This window comes from Manacus candei, unplaced genomic scaffold, assembly GCF_025592945.1.
Source record: "Manacus candei isolate 608988 ecotype Guabito, Panama unplaced genomic scaffold, ASM2559294v1 h1tg000025l, whole genome shotgun sequence".
Classification (NCBI taxonomy): domain Eukaryota; kingdom Metazoa; phylum Chordata; class Aves; order Passeriformes; family Pipridae; genus Manacus; species Manacus candei.
Window position 1 is genome coordinate 278,077 of NW_026138073.1, and position 24,813 is coordinate 302,889.

The 24,813-nt window shown below is 45.6% G+C and overlaps 1 protein-coding gene across 8 annotated transcripts in view; it reads left to right on the forward strand.

The window, feature by feature from the left end:
- Positions 1–24,813, forward strand: part of TMCC1 (transmembrane and coiled-coil domain family 1) — a 111,570-nt gene that overhangs the window by 35,350 nt on the left and 51,407 nt on the right. For 4 of the 8 annotated variants that reach the window (XM_051788859.1, XM_051788862.1, XM_051788860.1 and 1 more), the window contains 4 exons: positions 1,211–1,456; positions 10,993–11,049; positions 13,165–13,184; positions 13,738–14,309. In XM_051788859.1, coding sequence (XP_051644819.1) covers positions 13,764–14,309 — 546 coding nt within the window. In that variant the 5' untranslated portion in view covers positions 1,211–1,456; positions 10,993–11,049; positions 13,165–13,184; positions 13,738–13,763. Of the gene's footprint in view, positions 1–1,210; positions 1,457–8,029; positions 8,208–10,992; positions 11,050–13,164; positions 13,185–13,597; positions 14,310–24,813 lie in introns of those variants that run through there. The other 4 variants (XM_051788865.1, XM_051788864.1, XM_051788868.1 and 1 more) reach the window with 4 other exon arrangements.

Below are 24,813 nucleotides of genomic sequence, written 5' to 3' on the forward strand. Positions count from 1 at the left end.
CTGTGGGGAAGGTTGTGTGCTCTCCATGAGGGTTGGAGTCGTGTTACCTCTCTGGGGCAGAATCTCAGCAGTGAGACTTGTTAAAGTGGTTTGTAGGCAACAAGCCTTGGGTGGCCCAGGTAACATCCAGAGGTCCTTTCCACCCTCAGCAAGTCTGTGAACTCAGCACAATGTTTCCTAATGGATAATTGGCATCTTTGTGAAGAGCAAAGATGGGTGATGAATTGGAATGTGAAGGTGATGTCTGCACTACTAGAAACTGAGTATTCTGCTATGTTTAAATCCTTAAAATTCTTAACCCCCCTAAACAGTTGAGACCCTGGATATTGTCACAGCACAGTGAGCTGATTCTTTAAGTTTGAATTTAAGCTCCAAATTCTTAAAATTGTTCCTCCAGCCAAGCATGTTAAGGAAAAAGGAAAGAAAAAAACAAGCAATTGTGTGGAGTTAGTCTTTTTTGCAAAATGAAATGTCTTCATACTTTCAGAATCATTTCATGATAATGCAGATCTAGTTGACCTTTTTTATTTATAAAGAAGAATCCTACTGTTGTACCAAGAGTAAAAACCAGTTGTATCACAGTAACATTGAACAGCTTTGATTTGGAAGCTAGATCTGACATACTATGTGAAATGCAAACACAGAGTAGAAGGTCTCTGCCCCAGAAGAGTTTACATTTTATTAACTTAATCCAAACCAGAGAAGTTCAGAAGTTTGCCAACACTCCTGAACATTTACGCTGTGCAGGAACTCCCCAGGTACGTACCTTATGTACATACTGTGTTGGGGCTTCCATCATGCTCTGTGTTAGTCCTTGTTTTGGACAGCAGCTTAGTTCTTTACTCTGACACTGGTCACACAACTGCTCTTGCGTGAAAATATGTGGTGAACATCAAGGCATTTGGTGAGCTGTGGTTTGTCTGAAACAAGGCACTCCCTGTTGTGGTGTAGCATTGCATACTCTGACATGATCAAATATTATTTGAATGCTTAGAGAATTTCTGTCCTTGAGATAATTTATTAGATTCAAGTACTTGGAATATGAAGTAACTTCAGAGGCTGCTTCTGATTTTAAATGCATCAAAGCTAGCAGAAACACAGTATTTCAAATTAGTTAATTCTTTGCTCTGAAGGGGACTGAATCTGTGTGCTGTTTTGTTGTTTATCAGGTATTAATGGTGTTTCTTACTATACTTGTTAATTTTGGCAGGTCTTTCTCCTCTACAAAGAAGCTTTGTTGCCAAGATTTACTCTGAAAATGACCTACAGTACCGACTGCAGATGTCTGCAAATGTAGAAGCTGATAAATTGTATCTCCTTCTCTCCCCAACTTTCCGATTTCCTGTGGAATTTACACTTCTAAACTTTTTTAAAGTTAGACCTCTCTTGAAGACATTTGGATTACAACTGTGAGCGTATCTATGCAAAGAGACGAGCTACCTTGAGCAATTTTGAGGTATGTATGGCTGCTATAACTTAGAATACGTGAGAAGAAAGGCTATCTGATTAGGGCAAAGGGGGCTCTAGGTGTACATTTTCTAGATTCAAATTGGTGTGCACCCTTATCATGGTTTTAGTAATAGAATATACATATGCACAGTGAGGCTATAGGAGCACCACAGTACCCAGCTGGCATTGTAAGGAGAGTGACCTTGTTTGAACCTGCCGTGGGAGTATTCAAAAGATTCTCTTGAGAAAAGCTTGGTTGTTTGACCTGAGCCTTTACTGCTCGTCTGTTCAGTTCCTAAATGCTATCAGGCTCTGCAGGCATTTTCTCCTTCAAAGCCTGTGACCGACATTTAGTAGCCATTGAAATGCACTGGGAGGTGCATGTGTAGTTAGATAAAGTGCTCACATAAAGTTACAATGTACCTCCATCCAATTGTGAAGTAGCTGGAAGGAAGGTTAAGAAAGAAGGAAGTTTTGCTTGCCTTCCTGGGCACAGTTGCTAGCACAGTGCTATCTGCTGACAGAAAGCAGCAGTCTCATAGGACAATGTGCCTGTGATGTACAAGAATAGCAGAGCTGGATGGGCTTTGCCTTGTCACTGTGCAGGTTTGTCCCACCCAGGTACAACCTCGGCTGTTTGAGAAGCACAGAGTCACCAGCTTTCACAGCTGTATTTTGCCTGGAGGCTTTTGTCTGTCTTTACATATCAAATTCTAAACCTGGAATGAGGAAGTTGGCTAACTTCCTCTGAATGAGTTTAGGAGAGGCCAGTGTGCACTGATAACGTCTGTTCCTGCTGTAAAGTACTTGGACATGGTTATCCCTCCCATGATGGAGATGCCAACAGTCCAGGGCAGTGGTGGTCTGGTCAGTTAATGGGGGGGTTACAGTGAAAGGCAGCCAAACACGCATGTCTCTGGCTTCCAGAAGAGACATTATTCAACAGTGGGCTTTGTTTAAAAAGGAAAATTATTATTCTGAAAGTAGCTACCTGACTGAATCATTCAGCATGCCACATTGCTGTACAGGATGCATTTAGCAGAAAACACACTTTTCTAAGATTTATTGATAAAAGCTCCAGTGATTCAGGCTGAGACGATACTGAAAGGTACAGAGATCTACGTACCTCCTTGTCTGGCTAAAAACGGCCTGATGGTGTTGTTCTTGTAACAGGAAGGCAGAATGGGCTGTGACAGGCAGTGAAGTGCTGTAGTTGGGAAGGGAATCAATCCTTACCTGTGCTGAAGGAATTCCTCCATCGTTCCCCTGCAAGCAGAGCTGGAGCCAAGGTCTGGCAGTTTAGTGAGACTCTCTGTTACGAGTGGGCAGAACGTGGTGCAGCACACTTTAAATGTGTTTCTCAGTGTACCTGGGCAGTATTATTTGGCTGTGGCAGTGTGCTAAAATAGCATTGGGGAGAGAAGTGGGTTTGTTTCCTGTGAGCTGCTTTCATGGAAACTGTAGAAACACACCAGGAGTGGTTTGCTGAGCTGCCTGTTGCCACGTTAGTGGTCCTTTACACGGTGTACCAAGGACATGGATTGTGTAACCCATTTTTTTGTGGCGCATTTTTTTAGTTGTACATAAATAAGTTATGATCTCTGTAATCTCATCAATTAAAATTGGTGCATATTTCCCAAAAAAGCTGCTCCTCTGTTAAAATAGAACAATCCCTGCAGGATCTCTGAAAACCTGTAAGAATGCATAGATTCCATGTCTCCCTGAGGGTATATCCGAAGCAGAGTACTAATCTTTATTTCCTTAACTGTAAGAGGAGGTTGACCTCCCTTTGTAAAACATTCAGTTTCATGAAAAACATAGCTTAAGTGTTGCAGTTTCATTATTCAAACTAATATAACTAAAAGTGAATACTAATGTGTGGAGTGACAAGGAATTTGAGTGTAGGATCAAGTTTTCTTTTGATATAAGAAATGATCCGAAAGATGAAATTGTGTACATTAGAGAATATTGCCTTAAAACTGCCCTATAGAGTATCTAAAAACTTCAAAGAACATTAAAGGTCACTGCAGTGTTGAGATGGATGATAGTGCCAATGATTCAGCTGGTGCGATGAGTTATGACAGGGAGTTTGCAGGTGTCTATGTACAGTTTCTTCAGAGATAAGTTTGGCAAATTTCACTATCATTTGGGTTTATGTGAGCTGATGGTGTCCTTAACAAGTCTCATAGTGGCCTTTGTCCTGAAGTTGTTGGCTGTTATTTTCCTGGAAGCCAGTTACCATGGTGATTATCCTGATAGCAAATAAATGTGTTTTTCATGATCCCCAGTTATACTAGTTTGGAGCAAAAAGACTATGGCCTTTTCTGGGATTGCTGGAAATGCTACACCCATAGTGTCCATGTTTGTAAATCACTGCCCGCTGAGCATGTGGTTCATGCTTTAGTGGGTCACAGTTGTAAGGGGTAGTGTCACTTGTCTGTGAAGAGCAGAGAGTATCCTTGGCATGTTTCTGAGGCTGAATAATGGTTTAAATGGGAGAAATTAACAGAGAGCAACTTTGGGTCAGAATCTGTTATGACTGGACTTATCTCATTCAGGCCAGTGATGGTTGACTGACTAGTAAGGCAAAAGGTTTGTTGGTGGGGGCCAGGCCCTCCAAAGTATGTGGTGCTGTGGTCCTTCCCTCTGTTGGCTTTCAGCTGGGGTAGCCTCTAGCTCTGGTGGCTGTCGATTTACATTAAATGCTTTAAATACATTAAATCATTGAGGAAGATGTACAGGATACGTAAGCCTTACTGTAACAAAAGAACTCGATGAGTTCACATTGAATACTTGTGACAAGTTTGACTGCTTGGGCTGCAGAGCACCCTAAGGTAAAGGAGTGGGACTTGGGGAATGGGAAACTGTAGCAGTGGCTGCTTGCTGCTCTGCAGAACAGTTCCCGTGCTGGTCACACTTTTGCTGTGGGAGTTAGTTTTCAGCTGGTTTGTTGTGTTGAAAGATGAAGTTTTGGTTCTGATTTACCAAAGTCCTTTAAATGCTTCCGGTGCAATTTCAGTTTGTGGGAAAAGTACTGGGTGCAGTACTGTTTAACCTCTTCACTGATAGCCTAATAATCATGGGGCCAGGTGCACTGTGAGGAATTTTGCAGGTGATACAAGATGAGAAGTGATAGACCTCATGATTGTTCTGCCGTTCAGAGGCACTTGGATAGGCTTGAGAAATAAGCAGGCAGAAACCTCACGAAGTTCAACAAAGAGAAACACAAAGCCCTGCACCTAGGGAAGACCAACCCAGTGTAGCAGGTGGTATAACCACCCATGTACCCATACTGGGGGCCCAGTCAGCTGCAAAGTTGCTCTGCAGCAAGTGGCCAGGGAGTTCTGGGGGGCACCCAAGTTGAGCGATGGCTCTGTAAGGAGGCATTAACTTGGGTCTTGGTTTTGGCTGGTTATAAGCCTGCACCTTCTCAGTGGTAGGAAAATTTCAGCCTTATTTCAAACAAATATGCTCCCTTTTTGTGCTGTTTTAGGTAAAGATTTTGTCGAACATTTCATGTGGATTCTGCCATGAATGTGGGAGGAAACATTCTGATTTTGGCTGAGGTTTTAAATGCGTGACTACTTGATTCCCACTGGCAAGCAAATCATCAAGCCCAGTTTCTTTATACCAAATTACTGTCTGTGCAGCTGGATATGGAGGTGGATATTGAAGAGCACCATATTTGTGAGTGTGGCTGCTTAGCTGTGCTGTGTTTGGGCAATTTTCGAGTATTCTCTAAAAACGCATGATTAGACCTAACAGAAGAAAAGGACCATAGATGGCCATCAGTATTTTTATGGCAGAAGTCCAAAAAGTGAAAAAAGTAGGGAATTCACAGCTCCGTGTGGTAGCAGTTGATGGACAGCTAATGTGGCTCCTATTCCAAATGGCGTTGCTCTGTGGGGATGGGGAGTCGTGGCTGTGCCTGTCTGCTTCCCTGGCACTTGAGAAGAGGCCCGGCAGTGTGTCTTTGTGCTGCAGGACAGGTACCTGTGTGCCGCAGGACAGGTACCCGTGTGCCACGGGACAGGTGTGTCCGTGTGCCACAGGACAGGCGTGTCCGTGTGCCACGGGATAGGTGTGTCCGTGTGCCACAGGACAGGTGTGTCCGTGTGCCGCAGGACAGGTACCCGTGTGCCACAGGACAGGCGTGTCCGTGTGCCACAGGACAGGTACCCGTGTGCCACAGGACAGGCGTGTCCATGTGCCACAGGACAGGTACCCGTGTGCCACAGGACAGGCGTGTCCGTGTGCCACAGGACAGGTACCCGTGTGCCGCGGGACAGGTGTGTCTGTGTGCCACAGGACAGGTGTGTCCGTGTGCCACAGGACAGGTGTGTCCGTGTGCCACAGGACAGGTACCCGTGTGCCACAGGACAGGTACCGGTGTGCCGTGGGACAGGTGTGTCCGTGTGCCACAGGACAGGTGTGCCCGTGGCTCTTCTCGCGCGGGTCCCTGAGGCACGCGGGCCAGGCTGCCGCTGTTCCTGCCCTTTAGGGTACACATGGTCTTTCACTGATAGGTCCTGCCAGCCTCCTGCAAGTGCTGGCTGAATATCTGCAAGCAGTGTTTGATGGGCAACCCGAACATCTTGTTTGTAGCACTGCAGGGATGAATTTGCTATTGCTTGATTAGAAAAATCCATTTAAACAAATAAGCCCCAGATTAAGGCCATTACTCTTATACTAATATAATTTTTTGAGTTTCACTTAATTAACAGCTCCCTGGACTAGCTGTCTTGAAGGAGAGTTTTCTTCTGAAGAGCAGGATGAAGCTGTCATATTGTGAATTGCAAAAGCCAGTTTGGAAGTGGTAGGGCAGCATAAACTGTTAGTGAGGGCTGTTAACTTCTGGTCAGAATTTCTGTCCTGCCTGATTTGTGTCACGTTTTAAGCAGTAGTGGTGCAAAGAGCTATCAGGTTCTGCAGCCTGCAGGCAGACTTTTGCAATGACAGTGGTCTTCAGACCATGGAGGTTTTCAGGTATCATTCTCAACAACATGGAGGGAACCATCACATAGGAGACGTGGTACTTCCTTAGAGTCTGAGATTGAATGGCAGCAGAGAGAGGTTAAGGTGCACTGCGTTGGGCAGACCTGTTAGAGGTCTGGGTTGCAGTGTGGAGATGGTTATCAGTGGGGTGGATTTTAGTAGACTTTTCCCCATTTTGGGACCAAGTATGGTTTTCGTTAAACTGTAACTCATCTGATGCCAGGTATCGGTGGAAGGCTTTTATATGCCCAGTAGCCAGAGTACTCAGTCAGTGGGAATGGCATTGTGATTTTGCTGAGCCAAATGAAAACTTCATTTGATCTGTCTTGTAGTCTCAGTGATTTGAGTCAACACTTCTCAAAGATCAGAGAATTAATGCTGGTTTTGAGTCATCAGAGGGAGTATTTTACCACTCTATGCCAGGTTAGTTCTACTTTCTTCTTTCACGAATCATTGTAAATACGATACTTTCCAAAATTCAGGGCTAAAAGCACATGTTAAAATCGCACATAGTGTGGGTTGGTGGTAGATGATATCTTTCTTTACAAGCCTGCTAATTTAGCTTGCTTTAACCTGCTTACGACTCCAAGCCTGGAATAAACCTTTCTTTTAAAACTAGAGGTGCTAAATCTTACCAGCTTCAGTGCTGGCATTGTCAAAGATGGATCTGCTAGGAGTTAAAATGAAAGGCCATCTCTTCTTTTTTTTTATGACTAGCATGGTTAGAAGTTTCTCTTTAATGCCAGAAATAGCTATAGTGTAACCTTTTGTCTTCTCTTGGAAGTGGAATGAAAGTACTGGTATTTCCACTTTGTGGTTCACTGATTCCTGACATTTGAGTCAGCTTTGACACACTGAAAGTGGCAGTATCTCTTTGCAGAGAGGCGATGAGGAGATAAGAGCAGCTTTGATCTCGCCCTCCTACCCCTTCCTCTCCTGAAAAGATCCTGCCAAAATGCTTGCCATGGCCTAGTAAAGTTACGTTTTTCCAGACTGAAGAATCAGATCCAGATAATGTAAATGTTAATAGGAAAAGTCGATAATAGGAGTGCAACTGACCACAGGAACATTTGAGATGCTTCAAGGAATTGAATTCATTCCAGCGAAAGATTTATTTAAAGAGAGGAAGCTAAAAGAAACTGAATTGCTCCATTTCACCTTTGCCTGTGTAGAATCCATTTGAGATTTGAAGGTAGGCTTTTACTGTTGGCTCTGATACTCTGGAGAGGCTCAGTATAGGCTCCTGCCTGTGACATGAATACCTCCAAAGCTTATCTTAACTGTGTTAGTGACACGGTGGCTTCTGCTGCAACATTTAGCTGCTGCTGTGTGTCTCTGCAGTAGTGAAAATTGATAAAGCAGCTTAAAAAATGGTTTCTTCCAACAATGAACTGGGGTTAGTTTCGACAAACAGGTCTCAGTGCTTCAAGTTGCATTTTAAATGAGACAGAAGCTTAGGAGCGTATATTGCTGTTGCAGTTTTAACTTGTCGTGGTCCACAGGAGCCTGGAGCTTTCCCCACCTCTGAGTAGAGAGCAGGGCAGATTGTGCTGATGATCACGTTTTCTCTCTATTCCCTACACAGTTTTCCAAAACATCACAGATCTTCACTCGTCTTCACCCTCTGGTCATCCTCTGGTCTGTGGGGCTCTGAGCTGCAGTGAGTGTGCCCCCAGCACTGGAATGGGCCCAGCCACTGCTGCCTCTGGGCTGTGCACCTGGGACTGATGTCTGTGTCATTGTTGTCCCTGCTCGAGTCCTCGGTAATCTCACTGCAATTGTTTGACTTTACTGCATGCTGGAATGGAGAGAGTTAAGTCGTGTTATTAAAATCCCCACAACTAATACACAGATCTTCATTGTTTGTCTGCTGAGTTGGGAGCTCTGTTCCTCACATTTTAAGTACATTCACGCATCTAAGGAAAAATTACTTTTTGCTGATACTAATGTTGACCAGGATTGCAAGAGAGAGTAAACTTTCACTTCAGAAAAGTGACTAAAATTTGATACTCATCAAATTTTTTGAAATTTCCATGTCACAAAGTATTTGATAAAGAAAAGTGATAGAGTGGGAAGAATTGGGGAAAAAAATTAAAGCTAAGATTGTGTGTACCCTTTGTAAGTACCAGGAAGTGAAGGAATTTTGATTAGCCCAGTGCAGTAGTTTTTCAAAATTCAGAAAAAAACGGAGGTTCTGATAGAAAATGGGTGATTTGGTGGTGTGTCAGTGAGGACTGTGATTCACAGGGGGGACAGTACAGGTACTTTTGGTGCCTGTGCCTCTTGGGGCCCACGTGTGGGCACTCTGGGATGTGGTCTCTGGACTATGGCAGCTGTGGACTAATTTGAGCCAAAAGACCTGTTGACCTGCAGGTTCTGCAGTGCCTTAGGGTGTATCTCAATATCGCTGAAGATCTTGCTGACAGAAGCTCTTACAGTTCTTGTAAATAAAAAATAACATTAAAACTAAAAAAAGACAAAGTGGTTCTGAAGTTCTGTTAGCGGCACCTCATGTGTGACCAATACTTCACATACTGTGCCTAGTTTCCCACTCATGCTAGTATAGAAATGAAATTTCTTCTATGTCAAGATCTTTTTCAAAAATGCATTCATTCATTTTTTCTAAGTTCTTAATATTTGCTGTCATCACTTTTTTCATATTCTGGGATCCCACTTCAGTAGTTCTGAGTAACCCTTTCTTTCTCTCTTACTTTCTTGGAGGTGGAAATCTGGCATGTAATAAAATAGTCAAAATACCCCAGTGTAGTGGGTTTCTGTGGCTGGGTTTTGGTAGTGGGGGGGGCTACAGGGGTGGCTTCTGTTAGAAGCTGCCAGAAGCTTCTCCTGTTCTGAGAAGCAAATGCCAGCTGGCTCCAGGACAGAATTCCTGCCGCTGGCCAAGGCCGAGCCAACCAGGAGTAAAAGTAACACCCCTGCGATATCATATTTAAGAACATAAGGTTGTGGTGCAGAAAAAAATTCCAGCCAGGGAAGAGCGGAGTGGGAACATGGGAATAACAATGTAGACACCAAGGTCAGTGCAGAAGGAGAGGGAGGAGTACTCCAGGTGCCGGAGCTGTGGGTAGGACTTGTGGCCCCTGTGGGGAACCCACACCGGTACAGCTCATCCGTGAAGGACTGACCCCATGGAGGAGTGACCCACGGGACAGCAGGTTGGGAAGAGCTGCTGCCCGAGGGATGGACTCACGCTGGAGAGATCCATCCAGGACTGTCTCCCGTGGGAGGGACCCCACGGGGGCAGGGGAAGGGCTCCAGTTCCTCTCCCTGAGCAGTGGCAGAAACAACAACTGATTGTGACCTCCATTCCCGTCCCCCTGCACCGCTGGCGGGGAGGAGGGAGAATGTGGAAGAAGGGGTGGGGGGAAGGTGTTTTTAAGACTGTTTTATTTCTCACTCTTTGGCTCTTATCCTGTTAGTAATAAATATAAATACTATCCCCACTTCGAGTCTTGTTTTGCCCGTTAAGGTGATCAGTCACTGACCTCTCCCAGCTCTTGTCTCTACTCATGAATCCTTGGCTGGTTTTTTCTCTCTCTCTGTCCAGTCACAGAGGGAGAGTGAGAGAGCAGCTTTAGTGGGTACCTGGTGTCTGGCCAGGGTCAACCCACTACACCCAGTCATGCAGAGTTCTTGCAGTGTTCTTCTGAAGGATAGTGTATTCTGAAGCTTGTGTCCCTGTTTTCAAGAACTGGTTGAATAACTAATCACCTTTGGAAAATCTGGGTGATCTGGCTGTGTTTCAGAATAGTCTTTGAGTCTGGCTGGAGAAATGCAGTCACTGTATCTGCTGTCAGCTGCCCTCCTGTCATCTCCTGCCAAGCACCTGCCCTTACCTTGAGCTGGTCACAGCAAGGTTAAACAGACCTTGGAATTCACCCTGGAATGCTCTGTTCCCTCCTGGAGCAGAGCAGAGCCTGGGGGTGTCCTGGGGTGTGAAGGCTGTGCCCAGATGGGATTCACACCTTGGAGCCCTCTGTGTGAAGGTCACGGCACAGGTGGGCTGGGTGTGGGGGCCCTGCCGTGCCCAGGGCAGGGGCAGGGGCTGCCCTGGGAGATGAGCTGTGGCAGTGCGGGTGTGACTCAGTGCTCACAGCTCTCACCTTCTGTGAGGTGAACTCCAGGTAAACAAGAGCCAGCTGATTGACCTTGCCTGGAGTATTTGAATGATGAGATAGGAGGAGAAGATAAGATCTTTGTGGAGAGACTGACCTTGCAGGCTGGAGTCCTGACATCTCCCTGCATTTTTAGCACATGATGGTGGCCATGAACCTCAAGAGAAAATGTTCCTTCACAAGAACTTCTTGATTAACTCTGCAAGATTCAGTTTTAACTTCAGTTATATTTGTATCCCTTCAGTGATTTGAAGGAGTTTAAAATAGTCCAGCTTCCAGGGGCACTTGCATTTCAATGGAAAAAATAATAATACCTTTAAAAAAAGTAAAAGTTGGAATCATGCTCGCTTTGTTGTTTGTGCACATATTTTCTCCCATTTCCAGAATTGTATCTCATACCCAATTTCTTTTGCAGTTTTGTTCAGTGGAGGGACTATTGTGGATCAGCCATGCTAAAGGGCAAGTGATGGAGGCAAGTATGAGTTTATCCTTTCATAGTTATCTAATGTTGGGTTTACCAGTTTTTCCTTTTGAACTGTTTTGTTTCCCAGTGCTCCTGTGAAATAATTGCGCAAATGAAGGACTATATTAGGATGTTCTGGGATGTAATAATGTTACAACATCTGCTCAGTGTGGCTGTATATGGAATGATGAATTTTGTCCCTGATGTAGTGTATTCTCTTATAAGTAAGAAATGTATGTTTTTGAACTTCATGCTATAAAGTATTCTGATTCCTCTCAAACAGAATATAAAGGTGGTTGTAAGTGGAGGAAAAAAAAGAGCACAAAAGTTGCATCCTAATGAAAATGTGTGCTAATTAATTCTGCAAATGCACAGTTCTTCACATTTATGAGTAGTTTTTCCCCAAAAAGTAGATACTAGAACAAATAAGTAGTTTTAAGAATCTCCGTACCAGATGCGCAATTTGCAAAGCTCTTTTCAAGCTCAAACAGACTCATCCTATGGAAATAGGAATAGGAGATGACTACAAAGCTCCCGTTAGCAGCCTCTCAAAGAGTCAGTGTGATTTCAGAAATCTGTCCCAGAATACACAGCGTGGCCGTGCCTTGTTTGTGAGCTCGCTGTGGGCTGGTTTGTTTCAGGTTGGTTTGTAAATTACCATAGGATTAATTTAAGCAGGTTAATTTTTTCTAGCAGATAATGTGTGGAACTCTAGTTAGAGTGAAGTGGTGGTGTTTAAGACCAACATCATTATCAATGGTAATCTGGATAGAGAGCATCAGAAATCCTAGTTATAGAGTATATTGGTCATCTTTGATAAGAACTGCAGTTCTTCAGTGAGTCCTGAATGAAAAATGCATGCTGAGTGTATTAGCTGAAATGAGAAAGGCAGTTATGGGTCAACTGTCAGGTTTGTATTTTATATAGCAAATAATCTGGGGACTCTTGCTATTTCAAACAGTGAATTTTGTTCACTAAACCATTTGTTCTGTCGGTTAAAAATTAAAATCTAGTTTTGTGATTTTTTTTTTCCCCCGAAGCATAAATTTGTTAAATATGTAAATATGTTCTTTGCACGTTTTTTTTCTTCTGCCATGCAATTGCTGCATGAACATGGGTAAATATATTTTTCTCAGATGTAGACTATTACTTTGCATTTAATGTGTTACTGATTAAACTGGCCAGCATATTTAGACTCAATGCTTACAGCATCTTCAAAATACTGAGATAAAATCCTGCATGATTCTGGTGTTTTGTTTTCTGTAAGCACTGAGTTTCATCTTCTCTCCAGCTGATAGCAATGACACTTGTAAAAAGAGAGAGTGAGGCAGCTCTTCTGATATTTTTGGATGGCAATTTGGAAAGCATCTTGGAATATCTGTTTAACCCATTGTGTTAGGCTTCAGATGCACAAAATCAAGAGCACTCCAGTTGTAAACTCAATGCATTATGTCTCTGCAGCTGTTTTTTGATAGAAATGAATGCTCTCAAATCCCAAACATATGGTGCATTTCAAATAATTTTTTTTAAAGCACAAACTTCTTTCTGCCAAGATTGAGGTAGACCTCTGTGAGCTGGTTTCTATGTTTATAGAAGCCTAATCAAAGTTTTCTCCTGTAGAAAACAGTGGTCAGCTTCTGAGCATGTGATCTCATGGTGCTGATGTGAAACTCTTTTGGATACTGTGTCCTTCTTCCTCCCTTTCTTCCCCATTTCTTTGCTGACCTTCTCCCATGGTAGTTGCTGTACAAGTGCTCAGCTGCATTGTCATATAACCCAGTCTTGCCTGAGCCCAGGGAATGGCTCGAGTTGAGCTCTCGGAGAAAAGCTGTGTGGTTCATCTGCCAGAGGCTGAACTGCACATGCCTGGTGCTGATCCCTTCATATTGGTTGCTTAATCTACTTTTTAAAGGGCATTCTTGTTTTCTCTGAGCGCTATGGACAAGACTGTGCCAATTGAAAGCATTTCATTTGCTTGTTTTCACTTGAAGGCAGATTTTCACATCTAGTTTCCAGTGCCATCAATGGATACTGGCAGTAATAAGCCATCTCTTGCTATTTGGAAATTAATAACTCCTTTGGAAATGTTCTGTTTTCTTGCATGTGTTAAATACTGGGAGTTAGGCATTCTACAGGAAAATCAGGTAGGCAGAGCAAATGTTACATTTAAAGCACAAAATATAATATCTTTGACAAAGTCCAAAATTAATTCTGCCAAAGTAACTAACATGCTCTTCAAAAGTTTAACCTCATGGTCTGTTAGCTGTTATTGTGGGCTTGTTCTTAATAATCAAAACCCCACTGGTTTCTCCTTGCTCCTCCCCCTTTTGAACAGCTTTTTTACGTTTCTTGCTTTCCTGTACCCTTTGTGCTGGGCAAAGAGTGACTTGTCTCACACAAGCTTTGGCTTCTGCTCACAGCCTAAATGCAACTAATGCCACATGGAGGGGTGCTTCCAGAACTGTTTGTTTTGTTAATGGCATGTTTTGCACATTGGATTTTTAACCCACTACTTGCTGCATGGATGTGTAATAACGACTCTTTTGTTTAACATTAGATAAGCATGAGATCACCGAGGCACAGCTGCATGTGTAGTCACTCTTGAAGCAATTGCACACCTAATTGGCTGACAATCTTGGCATTTTCAAAATAAACACAAGCCTTTTAAAGACAGGGGACTTATTTATGTATGAATAGTCAAATAAACCTGTTGGGTGTCATCAATGGAGCCCTCTGGCACTGAACAGTTGTGTGATGACCCTGATCCTGGAGGCAAATCCCAAGATCAAGAGACCAAAAAACAACACGAATCAGAGCAAAAATTATCCAAAATAACGCATAATGCTTTGGAGAACATTAATGTCATTGGTCAAGGCTTGAAGCACCTGTTCCAGCATCAGCGCAGGAGGTCGTCCGTTTCTCCACACGATGTGCAGCAAGCTCAGGCTGAGCTGGAGCCTGACCTGGATTTGGAAAGCCAAAGCGTCTGTGCTGACATTGATGGTGTCTCCACCCACCCCACAGCTCTGAACCGGGTGCTTCAGCAAATCAGAGTGCCACCTAAAATGAAGAGAGGGACGAGCCTGCACAGCAGGTGGGGCAAGGCAGATGCCCCGAAAGGAAGCCCCCAGATCAACAGAAGGTCTGCCCAGGATATTCAGTCAGGTCGGCCCAGATCATCATCCACTACAGATGCTCCCACAAACTTGTCCGTGATGGAGATTGCTTCTTCTATCTACGTAGGTGGAGAGGAGGCCGCAGCAGCAGCAGTAAGTTACTCAGATTTACCTTTGATCTTTATGATCTCCTTGTATGTTTTCTTAAGCCCTTTGAAATATTGTTTTGAAAAGCAGGTTTCTTTCAGCAAACACTAATGCTACTGTGTTCAAAAGCTTCCACAGTGGTGAAGCAGAGAGCTTAAAAGATGCAGGCATTAGTCATTTTCTCACATGGCAGGTGGCTGATTTTGTATGTGTTTGATCAGTGAAACAAGAGCTACTTTTGAAACACATTAGATTGGTTGGATGGCACACCCCAGTCAAACAAGGAGTGATGGGCCGAGCAGCAGCCAGAGTAGTCCTCCTTAGCAACTGTTAACTAGTTCCTGCAAGAAAACCTTTCATTTACCTAGATGGCGTTTTGAATTCCTCTCTCATTTTCTTGTGTATTTGATAAAAGCAAAGAATTCCAGTTGGAGTAGATGGTGCTGTTGGTCTCTTAGGCTGTTGAGAGGCTCTGGGAGCACGAGCTGCAGCCTGTGACTGACCTCCAGTGCTGGGTTGCCTGAACATGGTTTAGATCAGCCTGGCTGCTCTGCTGAGAAGGGATCGCTGTTGTCTCCTTCAGTTTGTCTTGCCTGTGTGGGAAAAGCATTCACTGAAATTACAGTCTCTGTTCTGTGACTTGTTCTTGCAAAGCTGTGTAGATCAGCTTATTGATGATAACAAGAAGTAGCATTTATCTTACTATTTTCTCTTTACCTAGATCAATTTAGTTGAAACATTCTTGGATTTTGGAGGGATTTTTTGTTTGTTTTATTGGAGAACTAGCTTTCTGATTTAACTTTAGCTATTACCTCTATTTTCCTAAAATTCTTTGCAGGCTTGTTCATTGGAGGACAAGTCCTTTGATAAAGAAAGTATTGTGCAAATGGTGTCTGGTTCGTGTGCTCTTAATTAAAGAGGATCTGACCATGACCCTTGGACCAAGAGAAACAATTCTGAGAGGTTTGATGCTGTTGAGATAGCACAGTCCTGAGGCTTACGTAGATTTTTGGTTTTGAAAATTTGGTTTTGTATACTACGGTTTTGTGGAGTTTTTTGTTGGCTAGTTGGTGATGGATTGGGGCTGAATAAGATCTCCTCAATCTGCTGGAGGTTGCCTTGCCTCTGCAGAGTGATTGTTCCCTTGTATGGTTTTTCTTCTCCCCTCAAAACCTACTTGGAAATATTCCAAATGAAAATCTTTCCAGATTATTTGGTGATATGTTTTCCACATATTGGTGGGAGTTGTGGGTGGAGCCCATCTTGGGCACAGTGACCACAAAACGATGGAGTTTTCAGTTCTTGGTGAAGTAAGGAAGGGGGTCAGCAAAACCTCTACCTTGGACATCTAGAGGATGGACTTAGGCTTCTTTAGGACACTGCTTTAGAGAGTCCCCCAGGAAACACTCCTTAATAATAAAAGGGTCCAGGAAGACTGGACACACTTTAGGAAGGAAATATAAAGGCACAGAAGTAGGCTGTCCCTATGTGCCAAAAGACAAGTCATCAGGGAAGAACAGCCTTGCTGAACAGGGAGCTTTTATGGGAAGCCAGGGGAAAAAAGAGTGTTTATGACCTCTGGAAGAAGGGGCAGGCAGCTCAGAAAAGTGTATCATTAGGTCACATAGTGAAAAAATTAGGCAAAGGCTCAACTAGAGCTCAATCTGGCCATTGCTATGACAGTTAATTAAAAATGTGATTTTTTATAAATGCATCAATAACAAAAGGAGGGCCAAGGAAAATCTCCATTCTTTATTGGATGCAGGGGGGAACATTGTCACCAAAGACGAGTAAAAGGCTGACATACTTAATGCCTTCTTTCCCTCAGTCTTTGACAGTAAGGCTGGTAATCCTCAGGGCCCCCTGAGCTGGTATACAGGGACAGAGAGCAGAATGGACCCCCTGCAACCCCAGAGGAAGTAGTTAGTGACTGGTTGAGCCATTAAAACATCATAAGTCTATGGGACCAGATGGGATTCATCCATGGGTACTGAGGGAGCCATCGGAAGAGCTCACCAAGCCATTCTTCATCATCTTGTCATCAGTCCTGGCTCACCAGCTGCCAGATGACTGGAGGTTAGCCAATCTGATGCCTGTCCGTTGGATCCAGGGAACTTAAGGCCTGTCACCTTGACCTCAGTGCCCGGGAAGATCATGGAACAGATCATCTCGGGTGTGATTATATGGCACGTACAGGACAGCCAGGGGATCAGGCCCAGCCAGCACAGGTTTAGGAAAGGCAGGTCCTGTTTGACCAGCCTGGTCCTTCTATGACCAGGTGACTCATCTAGTGGGGGTCACCCCACTGCAGATCCCTCCTTTGAAGAGGGATCTGGACACTCTGGATCAATGGACTAAGGCCAGCGGTGTGAGGTTCAACAAGGCCAAGTGCCAGGCCCTGCCTTTGGGTCACTATGACCCCACACAGTGCTCCAGGCTTTGGGCAGGGTGGCTGGAAAGCAGCTCAGTGGGAAAGGCCCTGGGGGCACTGGTGACCCCAGATGAACATGAGCTGGGTATGCCCAGGTGGGTAAGAAGGCCAATGGCACCTGCCTTGTATCGAGAATAGTGTGGCCAGCAGGACCAGGGCAGTGATTATCCTCTGTGCTGGGCACTGCTGAGGCTGCACTTCGAATCCTGGGGTCAGATTTGGGCCCCTCACTGCAAGAAATTGCAGTGCTGGAGCATGTCCAGAGAAGGGAACTGAGCTGGGGAAGGGTCTGGAGAGTGGGTCATATGAGGAGTGACTGAGAGAGCTGGGGAGGCTCAGCCTGGAGAAAAGGAAGCTCAGGGGGACCCTCTCACTCTCTCCAACTTCCTGACTGGAAGGGGGAGCCAGGGGGGGTCAGGCTCTGGTCCCAAGGAACAAGGGACGGGAGGAGAGGGAACGGCCTCCAGCTGTGCCAGGGGAGGGTCAGGTTGGACATCAGGAGGAATTTCTTCATGGAGAAGGTGGTCAGGCATTGGAAGGGGCTGCCCAGGGAGTGGTGAAGTCCCCATCCCTTGAAGTGTCCAAGGAAGGCCTGGCCTTGGCACTCAGTGATCTGGACTGGGAGACAAGGTGGGAATTGGGCACAGGGTGGACTCGATGATCTTCGAAGTCTTTTCCAACCAAAATGATTCTATGATTCTGTAATCTAATAAGCATATTAGATAAATAATATGGGAATATGGGAAAAGACTTGGAGTGAGGTGTCCTTTGTCCCAACAATGCAGCTGGTCTGATGAAATGTTACCACCTTTGCCTGGATTGGTGATCTCCAAAGGGCAGTATGGGCAAAACATCCGTTGGAGTGTGGGAAGGAAATACTTTTTGGGTTGTTTTATCTTTCTTTTCCTTTTTAATGTCTATTTCTGTGTATGTTTTATAATGGGCCTACTGTATTAGTTCGGTAGTGGGTGTATATAGTTTATAAATAAACATACATGTATTGGCAGTCTGTGCTCAAAAATTCTGATTCGGGTGTGCAGTCAAAGTTTGGAAACCACTGGGATCACTTGGCAGGAATGACTGGAAAAATGAGAACTGTTAATCTGATAGTAATTGCATTCTGCTACAACATCTACCACTGTAGCTGCTGTTCCTCTGGAGCAGTGTGCCCTGTGGAGGAGGGGCTGGGAATGGGGGTCTTGGGCCTCTCTGGGCAGTCACCCTGGTGGGGCTGTGTGGGCTTTCTCCCCTCTGTGTCGGAGAGAGGAGAGAGGGGACTGGAGTCTGAAAGAAGAAAATTAAATGTGAGAGGAAAGGCCACCTTTGGGGACTAAACCATCAGAGACCTCCATACCCTCAGTACAGTTCTGTGAATTTCCAATGCTTTTAATATTCGCACCATTTTTGTGGCAGACAGTAAAGATGGATGCTGTGGGTCTAAAGTGACATGGCCAAAGAAATACTGCCATGAGAATGTGACCCAAAATGAGGGGGAGATGTGAGTCTCAATCCCTGGTACAGAAATCACATTGCACGTGCCTGTTGTCTGTAGGAGGGGGAAAGAATTTGATGGGAGAGTTGGATTCTTTCTTTTCATGGAAAATTTTGCCAAGTCTGGATGATGTACTCCATTTGATCTCCCAAGAGCAGGTAATAGCACTACCTCACAGTGTAGCACAAGGATTGAAAGAGTCATTTGGTAGCTTAGTGCCACACAGAAAAAGTGGGGATCTCCATCCCCTCTCTCCTCCAAGAGGTAACTGACTGAAGTAAAACATCTTGTAGTTTTGGCTGTAAAAGACTGGAAATGTTAGATATGATTTTACTTTCAGCATCTGTGACTGCGTCAACTTGCGCAGTTCCTGTGAAGGGAGAGCTTGTATTCATTTGGGAGGGTGAAACAGGAGTTACCTGTACCCTGATAGCCAAGTGTACAAGAACCTCGATGGACAGTGCACAAGGAGCATTTCCAGAAAACAGGAATCCATCCTCTTTCTTAGAAGTGGTGCTGCACAGCCTGGAGCCACAAGTCCGTGCTCCCCGCAGAGCCAGCTGGAGCTGTGTCGGTGTGGCTGGGGCAGCCCCAGCTCCGGGCCAGCCATGCTGCTCTCCTCGTCCCAGCCAAAAAGCCAGCCCGACGTTGGGGCTCTGCAGAGTGAAAGGGTTGCACTGGTTACATCTTTCAGCAAGATAAGATACTGGCCTGTCACTGTGATGGCTTAATGCAGGTTGAGCTAAGTCAAGAGTAGGCTGAGGATTGTTTCACAAGCTCAGAAATTAATCTTCAGTTGCTTAATTGCCCTGGAAACCCATGCTGTGCCAGGCGCTGCTTCCCCTGGCTGGGAACAGTGACCTTTGTGCAGCAGAGAGTGGTGTTAGGCTCAAAGTCTTGTTCGTGGGCAAAGGATGCACAGTCTATGTAAGGAGAGCCAGGAATTTAATTTTAGTATAACTGAAATCTGAAGGATCTAATCATTATTAGTCTAGATTTCATTGTTACGTGAAAAAAGTATTATTGCTGTCAAAATGTTATACACACACTTCTTACTTTATAGTCCCTTCCTTCAGGTTACACTCACCCTTCCACTGTTCCTCTGGTTCTACACTTGGTGATGTCGCTCTGGGCAGGGTAGAGGTGTGCAAGTACCTCAGGTTACAACATCTGGAGCCCTTCACTGGGAGGTTACTTGATTGCTCAATTACAAGGCTAAAAGTTTAACCTTCTGTAGGCAGTGCTGTTGAAACTCAGCCTTACATCTTCTGCTGACACACTTGAGTCATGATAGAGCAAGCTCCAGAGACACATGCGTGCTGTAACAGATTGTAGAGCCACTGCAACTGTGTAACTGATGTTTTTAACAGGTCCACATCTTCCACAGTAGAATACCATGCAAGATCATCCCCAAATCTCCCTTAGGACCATAGATGATTCCAGTAGAATGGTGATTTTGTGCAATTAGGAAAGGGGCTGAACCATCTTTATCCGCATTGTCTTTAACTCTGGTGATGTCACCAAAATTAAAGATAATGCTGTGTTTGCCTGTTGTTCACTGTAGCAGCACTGTCTGTGACAGTTGCTGTGCTAATATCAAATTCCATGGCAACTCAAAAACCTTTCAAGTAATTTCTAATTGTAGGTTTGACTGTGATATGTATCTTATTTTTAATCATTTTTGCAATGTTGTCATGAGGGCTTCCTGAAGCAATTCTGTGGTAATTCTAACCGTAATTTAGTTGGAAATTAAGGTTGAAATAATAAAACTTGGGCTTTTCCCCTGCAGTAGCCCATGTAGCTCCTTTGTTATTTTTTGAATGAAAGGAAAGTGGGTGGTGGAGAGGAGAAAGGTCAGTGATACTGTGGCACTGCCAGGGTGCTCGGATCAGGCAGGGCTGTGGCACCTCCGCCTGTGTTAATCTGCCAGGTGCAGTTTGCAGGTGGAAGTCCTGAATAAAAGAGCTGATCTAATTGCCTGGTCCCACAGTGTGCAAGAAAGAAGGAGATTTTACTGGGATGTGTTCAAATACTTTGTGAAGATGGGAAGGCCATGACTTTCCTGGAGAGAAGCGGAAAGCTGCTGTACTCAGGCAGCAAACTAGTACTGCCAGGAACAGAAATGTGGTCCCTGGTAAAACTGGAAGTCGTTTTTACTCTAAGCCATGCTATGTCTATGTCCCACTTTCTGCCAGGACTGAAAGTGTGCAGGACAGGTGAGTCATACACAAAGTAAGACTACCTGAAATAAAGCAGACATGGAGACCTGGGCTTGGAGGCCTGGGCAGGCAGTGGTAGGGGCTGAGGGATGTGAGGACATGGTGATGGCAGCTGCAGTCCCTGTCAACAGTCAGGGCACTGTGGTGAGGGACATAGGCTTCTCTTTACCTCTCAATCAACTTTGTGAACTTGATGAGAATTCTCTTAAGTGAGGATGGCATCTTTTAAATATGTGAATGTTCTGGTGATCCTTAAATGTGAAGGGCTTTGATACTGGCAGAGGCTGCCCAGAGCAGCTGTGGCTGTCCCAAACCTGGAAGTATTGAAGGCCAGGTTGGACAGGGCCTGGAGCAAACTGCGATAGTGGAAGGGGGTGGAATGAGATGACCTGTGAAATGCCAGCCCAGTCAGTGACAGGAAAAGGTGCTGGGGTGGTTTGGTACCAGTGGAGGTGTAGTGGTGCAGGTGTGGCAGGTTGGTGCAAGTGGTTTGGTTTGGTGCAGGTGTGGCAGTTTGATGGCCTTGTGGCAGCTGGCTCAGGTGTGGCAGTTTGGTGGCCTCATGCCGCTTTGGCTCAGGTGTGGCAGTTTGGGTGCTCGGGTGTGGCAGTTTGGGTGCTCGGGTGTGGCAGTTCGGTGGCTCAGGTGTGGCAGTTCGGTGGCTCGGGTGCGGCAGTTCGGTGGCTCGGGTGTGGCAGTTCGGTGGCTCAGGTGTGGCAGTTTGGGTGCTCGGGTGTGGCAGTTCGGTGGCTCGGTCTGTGTGGCAGTTCGGTGGCTCGGGTGCGGCAGTTCGGTGGCTCGGGTGCGGCAGTTTGGGTGCTCGGGTGTGGCAGTTCGGTGGCTCGGTCTGTGTGGCAGTTCGGTGGCTCGGGTGCGGCAGTTCGGTGGCTCGGGTGTGGCAGTTCGGTGGCTCGGGCGCGGCAGTTCGGTGGCTCGGTCTGTGTGGCAGTTCGGTGGCTCGGGTGTGGCAGTTTGGGTGCTCGGGTGTGGCAGTTCGGTGGCTCGGTCTGTGTGGCAGTTCGGTGGCTCGGGTGCGGCAGTTCGGTGGCTCGGGTGCGGCAGTTCGGTGGCTCGGTCTGTGTGGCAGTTCGGTGGCTCGGGTGCGGCAGTTTGGGTGCTCGGGTGTGGCAGTTCGGTGGCTCGGTCTGTGTGGCAGTTCGGTGGCTCGGGTGCGGCAGTTCGGTGGCTCGGGTGTGGCAGTTCGGTGGCTCGGGCGCGGCAGTTCGGTGGCTCGGTCTGTGTGGCAGTTCGGTGGCTCGGGTGCGGCAGTTCGGTGGCTCGGTGTCCCCCCGGCCCTGCCCCGCCGCTCGGTCCCGCACGGTCCGCTCGGTCCCGCAGGGGGCGCTGCGAGCGCGCGGCCGGAGCGGCAGCGAACGTGGATCCATGGAAAATCCCCGGGATACTCTGTGGGAGCGGTGCAACCTAATAACCCGGGAAATCAGTACTCAAACACTTTCCTTGACTCCGGTGCTGTTCTCTACAGTAGCCCGTACCCTGCCCTATGCAGCGAGCTCGGGGCTCACAGTAACAAATTCAGAACACCGAGGCATCTTTAAATGTTTTCTTTTGAAATATATAACAAATAAGCTGAAAGGGTTGATCCTGAGATTGTGTAGGTTTCAAGGCATGAAAATTTTATCTTTCAAACCTGCAGTAAGAAAATGTCTCTCCTGTTGGTTATTCCAAAAGGTCCCTCTGTAAGAGGTTATCAGTAAGATGCCTTTCTCTTCATTTACATGTGTAAAGCATTGATGTAACACTCATACATACATGTTTCTGCTAGCTTTATATAATGCTAAAAGATAATTTTAAAAAAACTGCTAAAAACTATGAATTTGATCTATAAGTAAAAAGCTGTAGAAGATCTGCATGAGAGGGATATTAAAACAAACAATTCAGTTCTTACTGAACATTTTTTAAAAGAAAATTAGTTATATTTTGTACTAAGGATTAATTCTAATTATGTTTTGTGTTCCCATGAAAGGATGTAATTTTAGAGGCATTAGTTTATTAGGTCAAGTTCATTTTAAATTCGAAAATAAAATTCGATGGCTTTTACTGAAATCTGAATTTTTTCCATCATGTTCCTGAATAAAGAGGTAAAAATTCACCAATTAAGGTATTACATAGGAATGAATTGCTGTAGGAAGATAATGTTAGGGGAAAAAAAGTGACAATAGCCCAGTGACAGGGGGCTAAGGCAAAGAGCTGCATGTGTCTCTGGTCAGAGCAGGAGCCATTCATTAACTGTGGAGATCATAAACATCAGTTTGGAAATGCTGAGTGTGAGGCCTTGGCTCCAGAGACAAAGGAGAATGTTGCTATCATCAGTTTTGCTAATCTACCAGTCCCATCTCAGTCTGATGTGGATTATATCGCAGCCAGCTGGCTCCATTCCTTATCTGTATCTCTGTCTCACCCAGACTCTGAGCCACGGGGCCTGGGAGGGAAGGGAGAGGGACAGCTGGGTGTCCACAGAGGAAGTGAGGCACCCCTGTGTCCCAGGTGATGGACAGCAGAGGTACTGGTACTTGGGACCTTGGGAACTGAGCCCAGCGGGAAGGAGGGTGAGAGGGTGATTACCCAGAGATGCTGGTATCTGCTGTCAGGCAGGTGGAGACAGGGAGGTTTGGTTGCAGCAGATAAGGTGGCAGGGCTGACTGGGCACCCCAGCTGCCTGTGTTCCAGCATTTTGCTCCAGCACTGTGGTGGGCTCCCACAGTGCATCACTGACTGACTGCGTGTGTGTGCACTCTCACTCATTCTCACCCGCATTCGCCCTGCTGGTCTCTGCAGCAGTAGGCACGTGAGCTTGCCCGGCATGGAGGCTGTTCAAGGTGGTGCTATAGATTTTCTGCAGTAGGAATTGAACGGTGTGCACGAGGCTTCTGAATATAGCCAAACTGTAGAACAAGAAGTACTGACCCAGTTCAGGGAGGAGGAGGATGCAGCTGCTAGATGCAGAATCCCCTGAGAATCTGGTGTGTGCTCTGACAGCACAAGGAGGTGTTTCTAGGGTCCCAGTCCCCTCAGTTTCCTGTGCTGTTAACTCTACATGGTCATTATAAAAGTAAGGCCTGGAACTGGGTAATGTACTTTCTATATATTTCAAAAAAACAAGATCATTTTGAACAGGAGTCCAAGTTCTGGCAGGGAACACTTCCTCTGTACAGAACACATATCTGTGTTTGAAACCTCCAAGTTACGTCTGACTGGGCAGTATGCTACCAAATCCTGCTTTAATTTCAAAGCTGGGGTTTGGTGCTGAAGAATGCATCTATTGATGTTACTTTTGGATGACAGTTATAAAATAAACACCTCTGTGTAATCTTTTTGTAACTTTCCGATTGAGGTCTATTTAGAGAACCTCCCTGACCCTTCTCATAACCTTCTATGGCCCAACTGCAAATGTCTCCTCTAGCCTCCAAGTTATCTGATGACTTAAAAAAAGGCTAAAAACATTTTCCTTAACAAGGCAAATATTCTGGCCTAAGACACCTTCATTTTTCTACAACTGTGCAACCATGTATGGCAGTGACTTGTACTTACCCAGTACATTCCATAGAGAGGAAATCTGTGTTGAGCCAGTGCACAACTGACTCCTAACAGCTAGGTGCACACCACAGCGATATGTGCCGTGCCATCTGGGGTGCCAGGTTTGTCACAGCTGGAGCATGCCATGGCATCTTTCTGGCCCCTGTGCCAGTGCTTGCTACCCACTGAAACTAAGGCCTGAGAAGAGTGCTGGTGAGCAGCACAGTGCTGGGCAATCCAGCCTTGCCCTGATACCAAGTCAATACTCAGCTGGGACATGCTCTGCCATGGGAGTTGTTCCTGATTCACTAGTTTTGCTGATAGTCTAGAGTTATTTTCCTATGTAAGTAAGTCCAGATATACTGCAGGGATCAATGCTATAGCCATTTCAGTGTAATGCAAAAAGGAGCCCTCCACTTTGGGTGCAGGAGACAATTACAAAAGGAGTTGGAAATAAAATCCTAAGAAGTTCAAAATTAAAATGCTGAGACAGGACTACTTGAGAAAAGAACTTGTTTCCAGAGATTTCAAGCTCCTTGTGTTTGGGGTTTTCAGTTTCCTTCCTCAGTTTAGGAGCATCCTGGCAGCTGCCTGAGAGCTGGCCCCATCTGCGTGGCACAGACTGGCACTGTGCATGTGCTGTCTGCTGGACTCCTGCAGTCCCTCAGGGCATTGCTGCCAACCGAGGTTAGAGCCCTGCAATCCCCTTTTCTGCAAGAACATGGTACCATGTCCATCAGTCACCAGTTCTGGGAGGTGAGGGAGAACACTTTCAGGATCCCAAAGGTGCCCTTGTCAAGCCATTTGAAGAACTGCAGGTGTACCTGTTTCACC